General features: G+C 45.8%; 1 protein-coding gene across 1 annotated transcript in view; it reads left to right on the forward strand.

Annotated features, from left to right (window-relative positions):
• PTGFRN (prostaglandin F2 receptor inhibitor) overlaps positions 1-15,822 on the forward strand; it is a 74,203-nt gene extending 58,381 nt beyond the window's left edge. Inside the window, exons 7-9 of the mRNA XM_065892901.1 lie at positions 9,574-9,681; positions 13,561-13,866; positions 15,353-15,822. Coding sequence (XP_065748973.1) covers positions 9,574-9,681; positions 13,561-13,866; positions 15,353-15,519 — 581 coding nt within the window. The 3' untranslated portion in view covers positions 15,520-15,822. The remainder of the gene's footprint in view (positions 1-9,573; positions 9,682-13,560; positions 13,867-15,352) is intronic.
• Positions 15,823-20,864: the final 5,042 nt, after the last annotated feature.

The following is a 20,864-nucleotide window of genomic DNA, read 5'->3' on the forward strand; positions in this document are numbered from 1 at the left end:
ATTGCATTGAATCTGTAGATTGCTTTGGGTAGTAGAGTCATTTTCACAATGTTGATTCTTCCAATCCAAGAACATGGTACATCTCTCCATCTATTTGTATCATCTTTAATTTCTTTCATCATTGTCTTATAATTTTCTGCATACAGGGCTTTTGTCTCCTTGTCTTTTCTGCATACAGGTCTTTTGTCTCCGTATTCCTAGATATTTTATTCTTTTTGTTGCAGTGGTAAATGGGAGTGTTTTCTTGATTTCACTTTCAGATTTTTCATCATTAGTGTGTAGGAATGCCAGAGATTTCTGTGCATTAATTTTGTATCCTGCTACTTTACCAAATTCATTGATTAGCTCTAGTAGTTGTCTGGTAGCATCTTTAGGATTCTCTATATATAGTATCATGTCATCTGCAAACAGTGACAGCTTTACTTCTTCTTTTCCAATTTGGATTCCTTTTATTTCTTTTTCTTCTCTGATTGCTGTGGCTAAAACTTCCAAAACTATGTTGAATAAGAGTGGTGAGAGTAGGCAACCTTGTCTTGTTCCTGATCTTAGTGGAAATGGTTTCAATTTTTCACCATTGAGGACGATGTTGGCTGTGGGTTTGTCATATATGGCCTTTATTATGTTGAGGAAAGTTCCCTCTATGCCTACTTTCTGGAGGGTTTTTATCATAAATAGGTGTTGAATTTTGTCGAGAGCTTTCTCTGCATCTCTTGAGATGACCATATGGTTTTTCTCCTTCAATTTGTTAATATGGTGTATCACATTGATTGATTTGCATATATTGAAGAATCCTTGCATTCCTGGAATAAACCCCACTTGATCATGATGTATGATCCTCTTCATGTGCTGTTGGATTCTGTTTGCTAGTATTTTGTTGAGGAGTTTTGCATCTATGTTCATCAGTGATATTGGCCTGTAGTTTTCTTTCTTTGTGACATCCTTGTCTGGTTTTGGTATCAGGGTGATGGTAGTCTTGTAGAATGAGTTTGGGAGGGTTCCTCCCTCTGCTATATTTTGGAAGAGTTTGAGAAGGATAGGTGTTAGCTCTTCTCTAAATGTTTGATAGAATTCGCCTGTGAAGCCATCTGGTCCTGGGCTTTTGTTTGTTGGAAGATTTTTAATCACAGTTTCAATTTCAGTGCTTGTGATTGGTCTGTTCATATTTTCTATTTCTTCCTGATTCAGTTTTGGCAGGTTGTGCATTTCTAAGAATTTGTCCATTTCTTCCAGGTTGTCCATTTTATTGGCATAGGGTTGCTTGTAGTAATCTCTCATGATCTTTTGTATTTCTGCAGTGTCAGTTGTTACTTCTCCTTTTTCATTTCTAATTCTATTGATTTGAGTCTTCTCCCTTTTTTTCTTGATGAGTCTGGCTAATGGTTTATCACTTTTGTTTATCTTCTCAAAGAACCAGCTTTTAGTTTTATTGATCTTTGCTTTTGTTTCCTTCATTTCTTTTTCATTTATTTCTGATCTGATCTTTATGGTTTCTTTCCTTCTGCTAACTTTGGGGTTTTTTTGTTCTTCTTTCTCTAATTGCTTTAGGTGCAAGTTTAGGTTGTTTATTCGAGATGTTTCCTGTTTCTTGAGGTAGGATTGTATTGCTATAAACTTCCCTCTTAGAACTGCTTTTGCTGCATCCCATAGGTTTTGGGTTGTTGTGTCTCCATTGTCATTTGTTTCTAGGTATTTTTTAATTTCCTCTTTGATTTCTTCAGTGATCACTTCGTTATTAAGTAGTGTATTGTTTAGCCTCCATGTGTTTGTATTTTTTACAGATCTTTTCCTGTAATTGATATCTAGTCTCATAGCGTTGTGGTTGGAAAAGATACTTGATACAATATCAATTTTCTTAAATTTACCAAGGCTTGATTTGTGACCTGAGATATGATCTCTCCTGGAGAATGTTCCATGAGCACTTGTAAAAAATGTGTGTTCTGTTGTTTTTGGATGGAATGGCCTATAAATATCAACTAAGGCCATCTTGTTTAATGTATCATTTAAAGCTTGTGTTTCCTTATTTATTTTCATTTTGGATGATCTGTCCATTGGTGAAAGTGGGGTGGTAAAGTCCCTTCTATGATTGTGTTACTGTCGATTTCCCCTTTTATGGCTGTTAGTATTTGCCTTATGTATTGAGGTGCTCCTATGTTGGGTGCATAAATATTTACAATTGTTATATCTTCTTCTTGGATCAATCCCTTGATCATTGTGTAGTGTCCTTCTTTGTCTCTTCTAATAGTCTTTATTTTAAAGTCTATTTTGTCTGATATGAGAATTGCTACTCCAGCTTTCTTTTGGTTTCCATTTGCATGGAATATCTTTTTCCATCCCCTCACTTTCAGTCTGTATGTGTCTCTAGGTCTGAAGTGGGTCTCTTGTAGACAGCATATATATGTGTCTTGTTTTTATATCTATTCAGCCGATCTGTGTCTTTTGGTGGGAGCATTTAATCCATTTACATTTAAGGTACTTATCGATATGTATGTTCCTATTCCTATTTTCTTAATTGTTTTGGGTTTGTTATTGTAGGTCTTTTCCTTCTCTTGTGTTTCTTGCCTAGAGAAGATCCTTTAGTATTTGTTGTAAAGCTGGTTTGGTGATGCTGAACTCTCTCAGCTTTTGTGTGTCTGTAAAGCTTTTGATTTCTCTATCAAATCTGAATGAGATCCTTGCTGGGTAGAATAACCTTGGCTGTAGGTTTTTCTCCTTCATCACTTTAAATATGTCCTGCCAGTCCCTTCTGGCTTGCAGAGTTTCTGCTGAAAGATCAGCTGTTAACTTTATGGGGATTGCCTTGTGTGTTATTTGTTGTTTTTCCCTTGCTGCTTTTAATATGTTTTCTTTGTATTTAATTTTTGACATGTTGATTAATATGGGTCTTGGCATGTTTCTCCTTGGATTTATCCTGTATGGGACTCTCTGTGCTTCCTGGACTTGATTAACTATTTCCTTTCCCATATTAGGGAAGTTTTCAACTATAATCTCTTTAAATATTTTCTCAGTCTCTTTCTTTTTCTCTTCTTCTTCTGGAACCCCTATAATTCGAATGTTGGTGCGTTTAATGTTGTCCCAGAGGTCCCTGAGACTGTCCTCAGTTCTCTTCATTCTTTTTTCTTTAATCTGCTCTGCAGTAGTTATTTCCACTATTTTATCTGCCAGGTCACTTATCTGTTCTTCTGCCTCATTTATTCTGCTATTGATCCCTTCTAGAGTATTTTTAATTTTATTTACTGTGTTGTTCATCGTCGCTTGTTTCCTCTTTAGTTCTTCTAGGTTCTTGTTAAACGTTTCTTGCATTTTGTCTATTCTATTTCCAAGATTTTGGATCGTCTTTACTATCATTATTCTGAATTCTTTTTCAGGTTGACTGCCTACTTCCTATTCATTAGTTAGGTCTGGTGGGTTTTTATCTTGCTCCTTCATCTGCTGTGTGTTTCTCTGTCTTCTCATTTTGCTTATCTTACTGTGTTTGGGGTCTCCTTTTTGCAGCGTGCAGGTTCATAGTTCCCGTTGTTTTTGGTGTCTGTCCCCAGTGGCTAAAGTTGGTTCAGTGGGTTGTGTAGGCTTCCTGGTGGAGGGGACTAGTGCCTGTGTTCTGGTGGATGAGGCTGGATCTTGGCTTTCTAGTGGGCAGGTCCATGTCTGGTGTTGTGTTTTGGGGTGTCTGTGGACTTATTGTTTCAGGCAGCCTCTCTGCTAATGGGTGGGGTTGTGTTCCTGTCTTGCTAGTTGTTTGGCATAGGGTGTCCAGCACTGTAGCTTGCTGATCATTGAGTGAAGCTGGGTGCTGGTGTTGAGGTGGAGATCTCTGGGAGATTTTCACCCTTTGATATTACATGGAGCTGGGAGGTCTCTTGTGGACCAGTGTCCTGAAGCTCGCTCTCCCACCTCAGAGGCACAGACAGCACGGACTCCTGGCTGCAGCACCAAGAGCCTTTCATCCACACGGCTCAGAATAAAAGGGAGAAAAAGTAGAGAGAAAGAAAGAGGATAAAAGAAAATAAAAGAAAGTAAGATAAAATAAAATAAAAAATAATTATTAAGAAAAAAAATTTTTAAATAGTAAAAAAACAACAACAATAAATCAGACAGACCCCTAGGACAAATGGTGAAAGCAAAGCTATACAGACAAAATATCACACAGAAGCATACATATACACACTCACAAAAAGAGGAAAAGGGGAAAAAATCATAAATCTTGCTCTCAAAGTCCGCCTCCTCAATTTGGGATGATTCGTTGTCTCTTTAGTTATTCCACAGATGCAGGGTACATCAAGTTGATTGTGGAGCTTTATTCCGCTGCTCCTGAGGCTGCTGGGAGAGATTTCCCTTTCTCTTCTTTGTTCTCACAGCTCCCAGGGGCTCAGCTTTGGATTTGGCACCGCCTCTGCGTGTAGGTCACCTGAGGGCATCTGTTCCCCACCCAGACAGCACAGGGTTAAAGGAGCCGCTGATTCGGGGGCTCTGGCTCACTCAGGCCGGGGGGGAGGGAGGGGTTCAGATGCGGGGCGAGCCTGCGGCGGCAGAGGCCGGTGTGACGTTGCACCAGCCTGAGGCGCGCCGTGCATTCTCCCGGGGAAGTTGTCCCTGGATCACGGGAACCTGGCAGTGGCGGGCTGCACAGGCTCCCCGGAAGGGGTGTGTGAACAGTGACCTGTGCTCACACACAGGCTTCTTGGTGGCGGCAGTAGCAGCCTTAGCGTCTCATGCCCGTCTCTGGGGTCCGTGCTGTTAGCCGCGGCTCGCGCCCGTCTCTGGAGCTCCTTTAAGCGGTGCTCTTAATCCCCTCTCCTCGTGCACCAGGAAACAAAGAGGGAAGAAGAAGTCTCTTGCATCTTCGGCAGGTCCAGACTTTTCCCCGGGCTCCTTCCCAGCTAGCTGTGGTGCACTAACCCCTGCAAGCTGTGTTCACGCCGCCAACCCCAGTCCTCTCCCGGCCCTCCGACCGAAGCCTGAGCCTCAACTCCCAGCCCCCGCCCACCCCGACGGGTGAGCAGACAAGCCTCTCGGGCTGGTTAGTGCTGGTGGGCACCCATCCTCTGTGCAGGAATCTCTTCGCTTTGCCCTCCGCACCCCTGTTGCTGTGCTCTTCTCCGCGGCTCCGAAGCTCCCCCCCACCCCCGCCACCCACAGTCTCCACCCACAAAGGGGCTTCTAGTGTGTGGAAACCTTTCCTCCTTCACAGCTCCCTCCCACTGGTGCAGGTTCCGTCCCTATTCTTTTGTCTCTGTTTATTCTTTTTTCTTTTGCTCTACCCAGGTACGTGGGGAGTTTCTTGCCTTTTGGGAGGTCTGAGGTCTTCTGCCAGCGTTCAGTGGGTGTTCTGTAGGAGTTATTCCACGTATGGATGTATTTCTGATGTATCTGTGGGGAGGAAGGTGATCTCCGCATCTTACTCTTCCGCCATCTTCCCCCCAGCCTACTTAGGCTTTTTAAGTATAGAATCATGTGATCTATTGATACAAATAGAGATGGTTTTATTTCTTCTATTCAGTTTTACTAAATGCCTTCTAATTATTTTTCTTGCCTAATTGCCCTGGCTGGAATCTAGTAAAGTGGTGAATAGTAGTGACACAAGTGGACATCCTTTTCTTGTTCCTGATCTTAGGGGGAACTTTCCCCATGAAGTATCTTTTACCCTTAAGTATCACGGTCACTGTGGGTTTTTCATAGACACCAAATATTGAGTTGAGGAAGTTTTCTTTCATTCCTAATCTGTTGAGTGTTTTTATCATGATGAAGTGTTGGGTGTTGTCAAACGCTTTTTCTGTGACTATTGAGGTTCAGATGATTATGTGTGGTTTTTGCCCTTTATCTGTGTATCTGTTTTATTGCCTATAGGATTTTATTCCAATTTGTTTTACATTTGTTATTTGATGTTTCTTTAAAACTGTTTTTAGAAAGAGGGGAGACATAAAATCTTTTGTATGTATTTCTAGTTGAGGAATGGAAATTGAATCTATTTCTCAGTTCTTTAAATCTCAACATAACAGATGAAATCACTGTAGCTTACAGGTTGAATAGACTGCCTCAGGTTTTTGCTTTATTTAATCCATGGAGTTGTCATGGCCAGTTCACAGTTTAATTAAGAGAAGCTGCCATCAAATCCAGCACCCAGCACAATGCCATAGCCCCGAATAGCTCCAAGAAAACATTGACTTGATACTGAGAGCCTTTACTTCCTAAAAATTAGCAGCACACGGTAAAACGCATGTAACAAAGAGATCCTTCCTGGTGTCCACCTTTCTGTCCTCTGCTTTCAGGACACTTGCCTCTTCGTATGCGGACTGTGTTCCCCAAGGGGTCCTACTGAGTTGTAACTTCTACTGATTCAAAGTATGAGGAGGAATAATATGGTTTAAATGTGATGATGTGAAGGACTTTGGCCTTTTAAAAGAATAATAATAAAGTTTTTCCTCTTAACAGAGAAGTTTGAAAATACAGTAAAATACAAGGAAGAATCACCCATAATCTTACCAGAGGCTGTTAACTGGTGGTATTCGTCTTCCTAGAATTTTTCCCTTGCATGTTTTCTTCATAACTTTGAAATCAGGCTGTATATGCAATTTTATGGCCTGCTTTCTGCCCTCCCCCACCATTATAAGATAAGCATTTTCCATGTTATAAAAAATTCTAGGTAAATACCAACTTTAATGACTACACTTGCTAGAATTTGGTTAACCATTATCCTATTGATGGACATGCAGACAGTCTGTAGTTTTGGCTTTCACACAAATACTGTCATTTGCAACCTTTTTGTAGGGGCGAGAGTTGGCGCATGGTTTGTGTCAATGTTTGTGTTTAAAAGCTAAGTGGTCCATGTACTCTGCAGACTAGAGATCCAGGGACATGTAGTGACTCTGGTTGTTCACTTAAATTATCTGTGCTGTAGTTTGTCATCTGTGAAGTTAACCAGACACATCCCCTCAAGAAAACAGCATTACCACAGAAATTGACCATAATAAAAATATTTCTAAGCCTGGGATAATGACCCACATTAACAGTGAGTTGCATTTCGTTCGAAGGAAATCCACTGCTGTGAATAGTTTACAATGCAGGCTTTTTCCCTGGTCCTTGTCTGCATGGTGAGCATGGCACAAATGCTCTGTTGTTCCCACGGCCATGAGGGGAAATGAGAACAGTAACTTGTGACCTAGAAGGCATTTTGGATTTTTTTTGGAAATATAAAGAAAAGAAAGTGAAATTTGTCCAAATTAGGTAAGGAAATTTATCCAAATAAGGTAAAGGAAATATGTCCAAATTTCTCTGCTGTTTCAAATTAAGTAAATAAGAACCTAAATCCATTATGAGGATCTCCTTGTGTTTTATTATCTTGTGTTCTCTTAGAAGGGGTCTGGATACTTTAAGGAAGCCCCATAGTATAGTTCTATTTATAACCATGAAATTTCTAGTCAGAGAAAAAAAATTCAGTCCCCATTGCTCACCATGGTCGCTACTAACCTGTCCTCATGGATGACCATATATGGCATGAAGTCCCCCCAGTCATTACCACTGAGCCAACTCAGAGCGACTGGCTTAATCCTTTGCCACCTCACTGCTATAAACAGAGCAAATCCAGGGTGGTAAGGACCTGAGGGAACCATGGCTGAGCCGAGTTAATTGAAGGATATGATGTCTAGAAGTAGGTAAAGTTTCCTTGTCCTTTTTGCTTTCATCCCTTTCCCCATGTCCTGGGACTGCCATTCTGTTACGTTCTCCATGCCCTAGACTGAATCTGAGTACCCAGCAGAACCTGCCCAGGGCTGCCTAATGCCTCAAGGTTTCCATGTTCTACAACCGTCCTTCACCGTTCTCCCAGCAAAACACGGATTACTCATGGACTCGGTGTTAAGAAAGCCATCTGATGAATTCATCTTACTACTCATGTTGAAATGAAAGTATAGTCTTTTCAGTTTTTTGCCTCATTGGTTCATCTGACCTTTTACTCTTTCTCACAGTCATTTTTTTTGGATGTTAAAACAAAAAGTACCTTTTCCTTTCTGGTAATCTGATTTTAAAGGTAGTTACACCTGTATTCTTAGCTTCTAGTGAGTTTCAGAATCATTGTCCAGGGCCATCTATCTTTGCTTTCCAGAAAACCCAAGGGAAATCCCCTAGCATTGGTGTTCTGGAATCTTCTTCAGGTTTGCCTATTCCTAGACATTAGGAATTGGCATATGGTAAATATTAAGCTCTTAGGATCAGATTGGCCTAAAGCTATGTAATACTGTCACCTAAAAGTGAGCTGTAAAGGGGTTAAAAACGGAATGCAGTACCTAGCCCTTCTCTCTGCCTAAGGAGGGGATCGGAGCTGCAGATTTCTTGCATACAAGGCGTACCTACTTTTTTTAAAATTTATTAAGTCATTTATTTGTGCCTAGTTATGAAATGGCACAATAATAGCCCACAGTCGAATGCATCCAACTGACCCTGTGGTAAATGTTACTAACTTCTAGCCCTAAATTCTTTTTACTTAATTCTTCACATTTTCTTGGTCATACATAGGCTCATTGCCTTACAACTTAGAAACTTGGAACAACTCTGCCTTGCCGTGAGTCGATGATACAGTGAGGAGTCAGCATGGTTTGTGTAGAAACATCCTCTGGCCTTTGGAAGAAGGAAAGGGGTCTTTTATAAAAGTAAACTGGGTATCAAGGGAGAGTTTCAGAAAGGTATGCAAGACAGATCCTATCTGAGTAGTTTTTATTTTTACTTATTTATTTTTGTAAATGTATTTTTATTTTTGGCTGCGTTGGGTCTTCGTTGCTGTGCCCGGGCTTTCTCTGGTTGCGGCGAGCGGGGGCTACTCTTCGTTGCGGTGCGCGGGCTTCTCGTTGCGGTGGCTTCTCTTGTTGCGGAGCACGGGCTCTAGGCTCGCAGGCTTCAGTAGTTGTGGCTCGCAGGCTCTAGAGCGCAGGCTCAGTAGTTGTGGCACGGGCTTAGTTGCTCCGCAGCATGCGGGATCTTCCCAGGCCAGGGCTTGAACCCGTGTCCCCTGCATTGGCAGACGGATTCTTAACCACTGCGCCACCAGGGAAGCCCCTGGGTAGTTCTTAAAAGGAGCTTCCACGTTTCCTCAGTTTCTCACAGCAGATTGGAATGAATCGCCTTCAGTGCTCCCACCGTGCTTTATAGAAATGTCGTCATTGTTGGCATTACTGGATTTCAGCCTCTTAATAGCAGGGCCCGTCGCCAGCACCCAATACAATGAGGCTGCTCACTCTTTCGGGACCAAAAGCGTCCCTGATTTAGTCCTGAACCCTCTGGCATCTGAGCCACTCTGGCCTGGAAGTGAACCATGTGCAGCCAGAAACAGCCCAGGCTGTACCAGGGTGGGAGGTGGGTGGCCTTCAAATGAGACCATGGTTGTAATCTTAAGATGAAGCTCGTATACTTAATGCACATGTCTCTCTGAATAGAAGGAAAGCAATCTTAGGACACCTATTTTGTGAATGTCTAGCTCAGTTCCAAGGAAGGGGATCCCACATTTAGATGCCCATTTGCACACCAAGAACAGGATTTAAACAGAAGTGTGAAAGAGGATCATGAAGTGGCATTGCTTTCTTCCAGGTCCTATATTTAATGCCTCTGTGCACTCGGACGCGCCATCAGTCATCCGGGGAGATCTCATCAAATTGTTTTGTATCATCACTGTTGAAGGAGCAGCCCTGGATCCAGGTACTTTTCTCCATCCTTCCCCTTCCCCGTATTTCTTTTTGTAAGTGTTTCTCATATCATCCCCACTACGTTACACAGATGTGGAGGTCAGGGATTGGATTGGCTGTTTATTCCCAAACTGCCTAGCTCGGCAGTATTCAGTAGGTGTTTAATAAGGATGTGTTGAATGGATGCAACTATCTGTTTGACGATTTGGAAACACAACCAGACATTTGAATGTGTTCTCAGGGTGATCTAGTGGCCACTTCGGGGGCTGATTCAGTCTCATTTGCAACCCACTGGCAGAGTCTGGCGCCCTCGCTTTTTGTCTTTCATTCATTCATCCATTCATTCAGCTATTTATTGAACTCCTATAAACAGGTGCTGTTCTAGTTGCTGGAAATAGAGGAGTGATCAAAATGCACCATGTCTGCCCTCGTAGAGCTTGCAGCCTAGTTAAGGAGACAAACAAGAAAGAAATCACCATATGATATAGTATCAGATAGCGATTAACACTCTGAAGAAATACAGAGCAGACAGGTCTACATTCTGTGTTAAGGGCAGGCTGTCAGCGAAGTGAGGTTGGGCTGTATTGGATCTGGGGTGACCAACAGCGGAGGGGCTCGGGCCACCACCCCCTGAGGTCCGGCTACCGCAGGGACTCCAGTTGAAGGTTCAGGTGCGGCTAGTTCAGGGTCAGCAAACCTTTTCTGTAAAGGGCCCAGGTAGAAAGTATTTTTGGTGCTGTGGGCCAGATGATCTCTGTACTCTGCTGTTGTAGAGAGAGAGCAGCCGAAGAGAGCAATGTAAACAGATGGGCCTGGCTGTGCTCCAGTGAAACTTTATTTACAAAAACATGTGGTAGGCTGGATTGGACCTGCAGGCTGTAGTTTACTGAGCCCTGGACGAGTTGATTGATACCGAAATTGACTCTCACAGGGGACTTGAACGTGGTTGAGCTTTAGAGGTAGGAAAAAGGAGAAGAGTTTGTGGAAGATGTAAGGAAAGGCAAAGAAAACAACCCATCCAAAACAATAGAGGGGTCAGCTCTGTCCTGGGGCTTAGGAAGGAGGAGCCTGTAGGTCTTGATTGAGCCACCACATCTGTGGAGACTGCCAGGAAGGCGGGGTGGGTGGGGAGATCCTTTTCAAAAGTTGGAATAATGTAATACCATTTTTACCCTTAAAGCTCATTTATAAAAAAAGTTTTTAAAAATTTAAAAAGCTCATTTATAGAGATAGACAAAAATAAATCATTTAAATGCTCTTTCTCAGTAAATTGATGGGTCACCAACTGTGCCCTTAATATAAGTCTTTTCCTCCAGTGTAATTGCAAAAGCTATAGGTAGCTGTTACCTTGCAGATCACAATTTTCCAGAACTTTGCACTCTTAGACCGCATGGGTGGAAGATTCTGAATAATTAAACACAGGTCGTAATTTCGTTTTTCCTCTCGCATCCTGTGGGCTGTGAAGGGATTCTCTTCCGGAAAGGACATGTGGCCCAAGTGGGCCGAGTGCCAAGGCAGGGGGAGAGGCAGGGGGAGACCACGGCCCTTTAGAGGTGGTGTCTTAGGTCAGGTTCCCTAGAAGCAAAGCCCGAGACAAGCGTGAGAGTGATTAATTGAAGATGTGCCCTCAGGAGGAAACGATGAGGGAGTGAGGGAGTCAGGATAGAGCAGGGAAGGAAGCCAGGCAAAGATCTTCAAAACAAGTCTAACTCCCTGTGGGGAGCTCCAGAACATGGGTTGCACCACGGAGTGTGACCTCCTTGAGCTAAGGGACTGGGCTTTTATATCCCCACCACCCTAATTTGTCAGTCATTATCCACAGGGAATGGCTGGGGAGGGGTAGTGTTTCTTCACCTACGGGAGTGGCTCTCCAGGAGGTGGCTTCTGTCAGCTAAGGCCAGTCCTCTGGAGAAGGGTACCGGTGTGAGAGCTTAGCATCCGGCACCTGCAGCATCTGGGGGCCCAGCGATCCAGCTGTTTGGGGCAGAGCACCACGAGCATCTGCTGCAGGCGGCAGTACCCTTCCTGTTACAGCATCTCTTAGTACAGACCGGGTATGTTGAACTGTGGTGGTAAGGATGTTCACGGCGGCCAACTATTACCGAGTGCTTACTATATTCCAGGTGCCGTTCTAAGCATTTTATAAAGCTAGCTAACTATGGGTGCTATTGTAATTTCCTTTTCCAGATAAGGAAACTAAGTCACAGGGAACTTAAGTGACTCACCCAGGTCACTAGGCTAACAAGAGCCAGTGCTGGGATTCTAGCCCGGGTAGCCTGACCCTGCAGCCTGGCCACCGTACTGTACGGCACAGCGGGACTGGGGTCAGAGTCTGGGCACAAGTAATGGGGACACAGCTGTGACTCTTTGCCTTCGGTAACCACCCGGCGCCTGCAGGTGCCAGTGACACCGAGCTAGTTTTCACTGAGGACCTGGGAGTGATCTGGGGGCCCACTCTGCCTGGGCACTGTGAGGGTGTGAGGACGTTGACCGCACTCCCTCTGCCCCCAGGGTGTTGGTCTTCTTGCAAGAGATGACCCTCACCCTCGGAACAATCAAATGTTGTGTTCAAGGGCCACGGTGGGTCGATGGGGAGGAAAAAATGATATTTTGGTGCATCAGAGTAGAGGGCTGACATCACATATGTAGAGTTGAGATTTGCCTGTGGCCCTTAACATTTTTAGACTGAGTTGAAAAGGAATTATCATTTGAATAATTTTTTAGAAATTCTTGCTTTTGGGGAATTTCCTGGCTGTCCAGTGGTTAGGACTCCACGTTTCCACTGCAGGGTTCGATCCCTGGTTTGGGGAACTAAGATCCCGCAAGCCATGTGATGTGGCCAAAAAAAAAAAAATTCCTGCTTCTAATTTTGCTTATATTCTTTTTTTAATATGTAAGAATCTGAATGTAATTTATTTGCCTTATAATATGCTTTTTGAGGTTATTAGTGTATTTTTACTAAATGGATGTTACTTTTTGTTTAACAAAAATTATGTTATTTAACACATGTACAGAAAGCCCCGTCAAGCGATCGTAAGATAAAGCAGTGTTTGTGGCCTCCCAGTCCTTTCTTGCTTGCTGGGTGACTCTCAGACCTGACACAGCTGGTATCACTTGGTAGCAGTCAAAAGAAGAGGTCAGAGGTTTAGGATGTACACTCTATTTCCACGTTCTATGAGAACGACCACTTGTGCCAAAACCGTCTTTCTCTTATGCCCATATTAATTTATGTGAGGCTGTTAGAACCTTAATTTTGCAGAGTACTTTACGATTCCGCAGCCTTACTCTCTGGGACTGTTAAACTGTGTTCAATTTTCTCAGCTTGACATTTTTTTCCTCGTTTTGAACTTAAGCACTTCAGGGGGAAAAAAAAATCACAGTGAACAATAAAATCTAAACTGTTTACAACTCTCCATTTTGTACGATTCACTTTATGTCCACGTCATTCCTTATGACTTTCGTGTCCTTCCTGTCGTGGGTCCTTCTGCCTAAAATGCCAAAGGACCCTGCTTTCTTTGGGAGACAGAGCGTTCGACGTCACCACATACCACCAACCTTTCATCCCGTGTTCTCTGGAGGAGACAGTTTGGGGCTGTGCTCCTTCAGCTGGGTAGTGGCAGTGGCGTGGTGAAGGGGGTGCATCCCGGAGCTAGACTCCTGGGTTAAGCCACGTGTTCTGTGACTTCCTTGCTGTGTGACCTCAGTTATTTGGTCCCGCCACAGAGTGGGAAGTGTGATAGTACCTTCATCATGGGGTGTTGTTGAGAGGATTTGGGGAGACCCAAGGCACGTAGAGCCGTGCTGGCCCACAGTCAGGTTACAGGCATGTTAGCCGTACTTGGTACTTCTGCCTGTGGCACTGACCCCAGCGTTTTGGCTTGGTCATCCATAGACGACATGGCCTTTGACGTGGCCTGGTTTGCGGTGCACTCCTTCGGCCTGGACAAGGCTCCCGTCCTCCTGTCGTCCCTGGATCGGAAGGGAATCGTGAACACGGCCCAGAGGGACTGGAAGAGCGACCTCAGCCTGGAGCGCGTGAGCGTGCTAGAGTTCTTGCTGCAAGTGCATGGCTCCGAGGACCAGGACTTTGGCAACTACTACTGTTCCGTGACCCCGTGGGTGAAGTCACCCACCGGTTCCTGGCAGAAAGAGGCAGAGATCCAGTCCAAGCCCATCTTTATAACTGTGAAGATGGATGGTAAGAATGACACGCAGATAACCCTCTTGGTGTTTGGGGAATGTCTTCTCTCCATGCTCTGCTGCTGCTGACGGGATCCAGGTTCCCACCCTTTGCGGAATGTGCCTGCTTTCTCTCTAGCCTGGCCCGGGCCTGTACCCAGAAAGAGCACACACAGCCCTTGCTGTTTTCCCAGCTTTGGTATCGTGTGTGCTGGAGCTACCACCGGGAAATGATTTTAAAGACTTACTGGAAGGATTTTCGATGCTTTCTCTAAATTCTGTACACACCCACTTTGCTGTGTCCTCTTGTTGGCACGGATACTACCAGGTAGGGGCAGAGACCAGATCAGGAGAGTGGGTCCAGGTCTCTAGGAGGGGCTGCAGGTGGGTTCCTGCCCCTCTTGTCCTCCTACCGGTTCTGCTTCTTGGTAAAGGGGGTTCCTCCTGGATGGGAGGGGGAGCTCCCAGCCTTGGCCCACACTGACCACCACAGTCAGCCTAAAGCACCATGGTCAGCGGGCCCCCTTCCCACGCCTCTGCTCCCTGGCCTCTCAGAGTGTGGGCAGTTGTTCCTTGGTTAATGAGAAACATGTCTTCTCTGCAAAAAGTGTCAGAGTAAACGTTAACTGAAAACACTCGGAGAGAATTCAAGTCCAGGTGCCACCAAGGATTAAGTAGGAGCCTTTGAGTGTGTTCCCCTGATGATGTGTCAGTTTGGCGGAGACTGGAATTGGAACCCCAGCTCTTCCACAGGTGACTTAGCCTTTCTAATCCTTCGTTTCCCCTCTTGTTCAATGGGATAATAATCTCTCCTGGGGCTGTTGTATTAAATGTCAGGCAAACAACCACAGTGCCAGCCTCCACCCAAGGCGCGCTGGTACTTTGGGGGACGGGGACGTGGGATTTGAGGGTGTGGGATCTAAACAGTATTTGTACATTCCCTCAACTTAGTCATTTATACCATATTTGCCTCTTAGAAATGTCTTGCTTGCAGTCACTCGCTATGAAAACCCAGATTTACTAAACAAGTAGGGAGTGATTATTCACTTTGCTAGATAATTTACTATAGTGTTACTTAAAATAGCTCCCCTAGTACACTTCAGTTATCTGATGCATAGAATTGATTTATGTGTGGTTTTTTTAAGGATGCATCTGCTGCCGAATGTGTGGTGCCCTTATACTGACTTTTAAAAATCAATCTCCTGCCAAAACCCTAAAAAGCAAGTTGACATTCAAAGACATTGAAGGAGAATCTTTTTTTTTTTTTTTTCCTGGCTTTCTACTGCCTTCCCGCACAGAACTGGGTGGGGAGACTTTTGCTCATTTTTTGGACACGTATGGCCGAGCTGCTCTTGTCTCAAGCACCGTGCCGGGTGCTGGGTACAGGATGCATGAGGTCAGATCCCTGGTGGAGACGCCGTGGCAATGGAGAGGGGAGAGGCGGCGGTCTTCTCCGAGGCCCGCCTCGCATCACTGACCCGTTCCCTCTGGTCTTTCCCTCCCAGTGTTGAACGCCTTCAAGTACCCGCTGCTGATCGGCGTCGGCCTGTCCACGGTCATCGGGCTCCTGTCCTGCCTCATCGGGTACTGCAGCTCACACTGGTGCTGTAAGAAGGAGGTCCAGGAGACCAGGCGGGAGCGCCGCCGGCTCATGTCCATGGAGATGGACTAGCCGGTGCCAGGAAAGGCCGGGATGCAGGGACGTTCGAGGAGCAGTTTGGGCGAGAAGAGGACAGTGATCTTTTAACGTGATGTGTGTTACACTAAAAACCAGTCCTCTCTAATCTCAGGTGGGACTCGGCGCTCTCTCTTTTCTGCATGTCAAGTTCTGAGCGCGGACATGTTTACCAGCACACGGCTCTTCTTCCCACGGCACTTTCTGATAGAACAATCGAGTGTGTGTTTTCCCGACGGCGGCTTTTTAATGGTTAACCTCTGTCTAATTTTTTTCTCCTACTGGTTTATAGATCTCTGGCTTGTGTGTGTTTCTACCTTTTGTTTCGAGGGGTTGTGGTGAGGAAGGGGTGAAGGCGTTCAGAGTTCTTTGTCTCGGGTGAGAATGGAAGGGCCGGCTTCTGAATCGGAGGCACGTGCTGAGAGAGCTGCTAAAGGCGACCCTCCACCCCTGCCGAGGGACAACACAGCCCAGTGCCGAAGGCTAATGTGTGGCTTTTACTACCCTCCCCCACCCCCTATTTTCAGGGGGTTTAGACCACATTTGAAATCTAAACCTGCAGTCCGTAACTTCCTGTTGAGCCCAGATGCATTTTGTTCTGGTTTGGTTTTTTGCTTCTCTGCCCCCTTTTTCCATTTCTTTCGTATCTGCTTTATGTATGAGTGCTGAAATGGCCCTGGAATCAAGAATTTGGCTCTCCACCAAGCACCTTATCTTGCCACCTTAGCCTTAAGAATGCATATGAAGAAAAATGCACAGCCACCTCTGTCCAGGGCAGTAAGAAGGCCTGCAAGGAAGAGGAGGTTGGGGACAAGGAAAGGAATGGACAGTCACTTCCGTAGTTCGGAGGCCACCGTGCCTCAGGGGGCCCTGGGGATTGCAGAAGGGGGATCCTGGGAGTTAGATGTCTGGAGCTCGTTCCCGGAGGGTCAGTGGTGCCAAGGGTGTGTCAGGCGGAAGAAGCCACCTCTATTCTCTGTCCCGCCCTTTGTGAGAGGCAAAGGCCTTGTGCGTCTGCAGGGGGAACCACGGACACCCCACAACCTTCGTGGGCTGAGTGGGCTCCTTAATGTGGAGGTGAATTGCTGCTTGCAAGACTGACTTCACGGAATCAGAAATTACCTGGAAGAACCATGCATTTTCTATGACCTTTTCAGTCCTTCAAGTCTTTTTAAAATCCCCTGCAGGGGGTTAGTGAGGAAGGGTATGCTTTGTGGTATGTTTGCTTTCCTATTAGGAACACAAAGGAAACCCAGCAATTTATATTGCCATGTGAACTGCCTACAAAGTAGATCCTGAGAACAGTCCGTTTTGCCTGATCACTCATACCAGAAGGACAACGGACCCAAAGAGATCTTCCGCCCCCCGAAGTGTCTCCCCCTGCACAGCGCTGGCTTTTCGGAAGCATCTCAGTGGGGTTTCCTGAGGCTCACTGGTGACTCACGCCCCACATTGCAATCCTCTGTGCTTTTATCCTGGCTCTGAAGGATCTAATACTGCTCTGTCTTCCAAAGGGGAAAAAGATCCATTTGTTTTGAGCAATAAAGTAATACAAAATGATGGCCATTCATGTGCCGCTCTTTGTCACAGTGGGCCAGACAGCCAACTCCTCGGGCTCACCATCTTCCCCTCCACTTCCCTCCCTCTGTCACCCACGATTCGTTCTGCACTTATCACCAAATCACCCCCAGGAGGCAAGTTTCCACCGAATTTTTTCCTTTTGGTTTTGCCCACAGAGGGGACCACTCACGTAATAGAAACTAGATTTTGCACTAATGGTAGCAGCACAAATGAATTCCAGGCCTAGCATCTGTGGCGGGAAGACGGGCAGCAGGTCCGCCCCACCAGAGCACGGATGACTAGAGGAAGGGAAGGAGGCCTTGATAGCACTAGATTTGGCTGTTTCCTGCATGTCATTTCCTAACTGGGCCACTCTAGAGGAGGTGGGTCACAGGTGATTGTGCAAACAGGAGGTGGAAACAGGTGCTGTGTTAGGAACAGCCAGTGCCCTTTGAGCCCTTGCAGTTATCATGCCTCCTAAAAGAAGATTCAGGATTGTTGAGGTACAGGCCCTTGGTAGGAGGAAAGGGTACTTGACTTTGGACGTGACCAGGTGGCCCCAGGTGTACGTAAAACCACGGATGGGTCACAACTGACACTTATTGGCAGGAAAGGTGACACGTGCTCATACACTGTACCTTTTCCTTTCAAACTGCTGTTGCAGTTCAAGGCTGGGGCTGTTAAGGCATTGACCGCCCCCCTAGCCCCACCCTCTGTCCACTGGGCTGGTACAAAGTGGGGAGAAATCCCAGGGCGTTGTACCAAGGGCCTCCTTCCTTCCAGGGGCATAAACTTGGCTGGAATGTGAGTCCCGTTCAAAGTGCAAGATGTACTCGGTTGTTGTACCAAATAGGGCCCCCAATAAGTGCTCTTCTGGAAAAGGTTCCTGCCAGAAGCACTGGTATGAATGGAAGGACGCAGCCACGGTTCACACAGATGAAATTGCACCGCCTAACACAAAGAAACGATAAAAAGTTTGGCTTTTTTTTTTTTTTTTTCTAATCATAAAAATATCCCCAGAAGGAGCCTAAGCTATGTTCCAATAGAAGCCTCAAAATTACTTTCAATTGTTTACTTTATAATGTTTACATACACTTTTCACTTTTTTAAAAAAAGAAAATCCAAGCTCTGACTTTTTAACAACTTTTCAGGTTTTTCTTGGGACGGTGGAACTCTGACTCACCAACTGGATTTAAATCTTAATTTAGAAGTTTATTTATTTGTGTGTTTTCTCCCCTCCTATCCACGTGGCTTTCCCTAAGATCCTCGTAAAGGTGGCCCCTCCTGCCCAGACCCTTGTCTGTTTTCCCTGGTGGCTCTTGCTTCTTGCTTTGCAGACTGCCTGCAGCCATGATTTTGTCACTGACATCTGTGAGCCAAAGACTGAGCCTCTCTAGCAGGAATAATAAGCAATACTACACAACTTGCTACTTTCAGAAACTTTTTTTAGCTTCACCGATGACAACAGAGGAAGAAGGGAACTAGGATTTGGGTAAGTTCTCCTCCGCTGTTTGACCAAATTCTCAGTGATGAATATTGTGTGCAGATAACTAGGAGAAAAAAGTTGACTTTCTTTCTTTTTTAGTGTGGCACATATGGATCTGCTGAGTTTTACGTAGACAAAGAAAGGGTCCTGTGTATTTTTGTCCATATCCAATGTTATATGAATTGTATTGTTTTATACTGTGACCACAAAATATTATGCAATGCACCATTTGTTTTTTATTTCATTAAACGAAGTTTAATTTAAATTGAAGTTGTGTGAGGCACTTGATCTCCGCCTCTGTTACCCTTTTATCTCCTCCGCATGAAGGACTGTGACTGAATTCCGGTTGCAACTCTGGGCACCTTCTGATCTCTTGGAATCCTGTGAAAGCGTGGTAGATATTCACCAAAGATAAAAAGAAGAAATGGATTTAACAGGATCAGTATTGAGATTCCCACCAAGTGGAAAGGTGAGGGCTAGGATCCTGTCGCTGACGGATGGTCTCTTGGTCTTTCTGTGAATTCCCATGACCTTATAGGACTCCTGTCAGGAAAGAGAGAAGTTAGAGGTTGTTCCTCTCCGCAGATGAGGAAACACACCCAAGTTCTGTGACCGTGTCATGCCTGGGACAGAACGGCTTTTCTGACTCATGACCCGGTCTGGAGCCAAACTAGTCCGGAAGGTACTAGTCCCCGTATTATATAAAAACAGTGCTTTTTCCCCAGGCCGCTGGCTTCAGGGACTTGCACAGGAGGAAGTGCCGGGAACCCTACCTCCCTGCTGGCCCCTGGAGCAGCCGCTCAGCCTCGGCTGGGCTTCGCCATGTGTGTCCCGGGCAGGGACCACCTCACTTGCGAGGTCTTCAGGGGCTGGGTCTGTGTCCCGGGTACTAACCTTGGCCCTGATCCAGGCATAATAGAAGGGACCGGCGGTTTATAAATGCACGGTTAACGTTCTGCTGGGAGAATAGCCCGACACTACCCCCTTCTCCATGAAGATGGAGGACTCTGTTCACATCAAAATGCTGACACAGTCAGAGCTGGTCGTTAGCAGTCCCATACCTATGGCTGAGCCTGTTCCTGCCTCAGTTTATATTAAAAGGAAAACAGAAATTTGCTTGCACACCTCCTGTGGCCTAGGCATTTTGCTAAGCACAGAAAACCTGCCACTTATGTCCTTTCCTAGAGGCCTTCGCACCTGCTGTTTGCTCGTTCTGGAAACCTCTTTTCACCCGTTCCAACTCCTACTTCTCCTTCAGGTCCCAGGGAGCCTTTTCTGCCCCTCTAGGCTAGGAGAGGAACCCCTGACAGATGCTCTGGTTGTCTGAAAGTGACCCGAGGGCAGGGACCCCTCACCACTGTGATAATAGCTAACCAACACTAGGAGGCTTAGATGTGCCGTACACCTGGGCAAGTGCCTCAGGTCACCCTGAGGTGACTACAGCGGAAGACTTCTTACCTGCTCTTCATGTAACTAGATCTTCCAAGTAACAGCCACTCCATGTCCTCTTACCCACAGACCAGTGTGTGTGGCACACTGCTTTAAAATACAGGTTTTAGGGCTTCCCTGGTGGCGCAGTGGTTGAGAGTCCGCCTGCCAATGCAGGGGACACGGGTCCGTGTCCCGGTCCGGGAAGATCCCACATGCCGCGGAGCGGCTGGGCCCGTGAGCCATGGCCACTGAGCCTGCGCGTCCGGAGCCTGTGCTCCGCAACGGGAGAGGCCACAACAGTGAGAGGCCCGCGTACCGCAAAAAAAAAAAAAAAAAATACAGGTTTTATTGTTATTTAGGTGAGGCAGGGCCAGCAGATCGGAAGATGACTGCCATTGAAAAGACAGTTTGTTACAGTCACAGATCCCAGGAGGGAGGGTCATGCCACACAAAAGGGGGCCACACGGGAAAGCACCAGCGTCCCTCAGGCAGCAGAGGGAGCAAGGGTGAAGCATGGGCGATAGCCTTTGTTGGGGTTTTCACAGGAAGGAAGGGGCAACTCAGGGTAAGCAGGCTTAGGATTGACTAGTTTGGATAATTTCAGCAGGTTCTGGGGCATAGGGAGTATCTGGTGTGATGAGAAAACAGCTATTTGGAGTTGATGCCTAGGATTTTACAGTATCATAGCCCTGCTCACAGCCAGAGCCTGGACATTTAGAGGACCTGAGCTTACGATTCCTGCCCCAAGTTCCCACTTTGCTTTTCCTGGGGCACCTTTTAAAATAACCATTTTGAGTTGAGCCTGCAGCCTCTGCCCCAACCATCTTACGTGTAATAGGTGCTTGTTACCCTGGCTCTCTATCTC

The sequence above is a fragment of the Phocoena phocoena genome, chromosome 1, assembly GCF_963924675.1.
Source record: "Phocoena phocoena chromosome 1, mPhoPho1.1, whole genome shotgun sequence".
In the NCBI taxonomy this organism is placed as follows: Eukaryota; Metazoa; Chordata; class Mammalia; order Artiodactyla; family Phocoenidae; genus Phocoena; species Phocoena phocoena.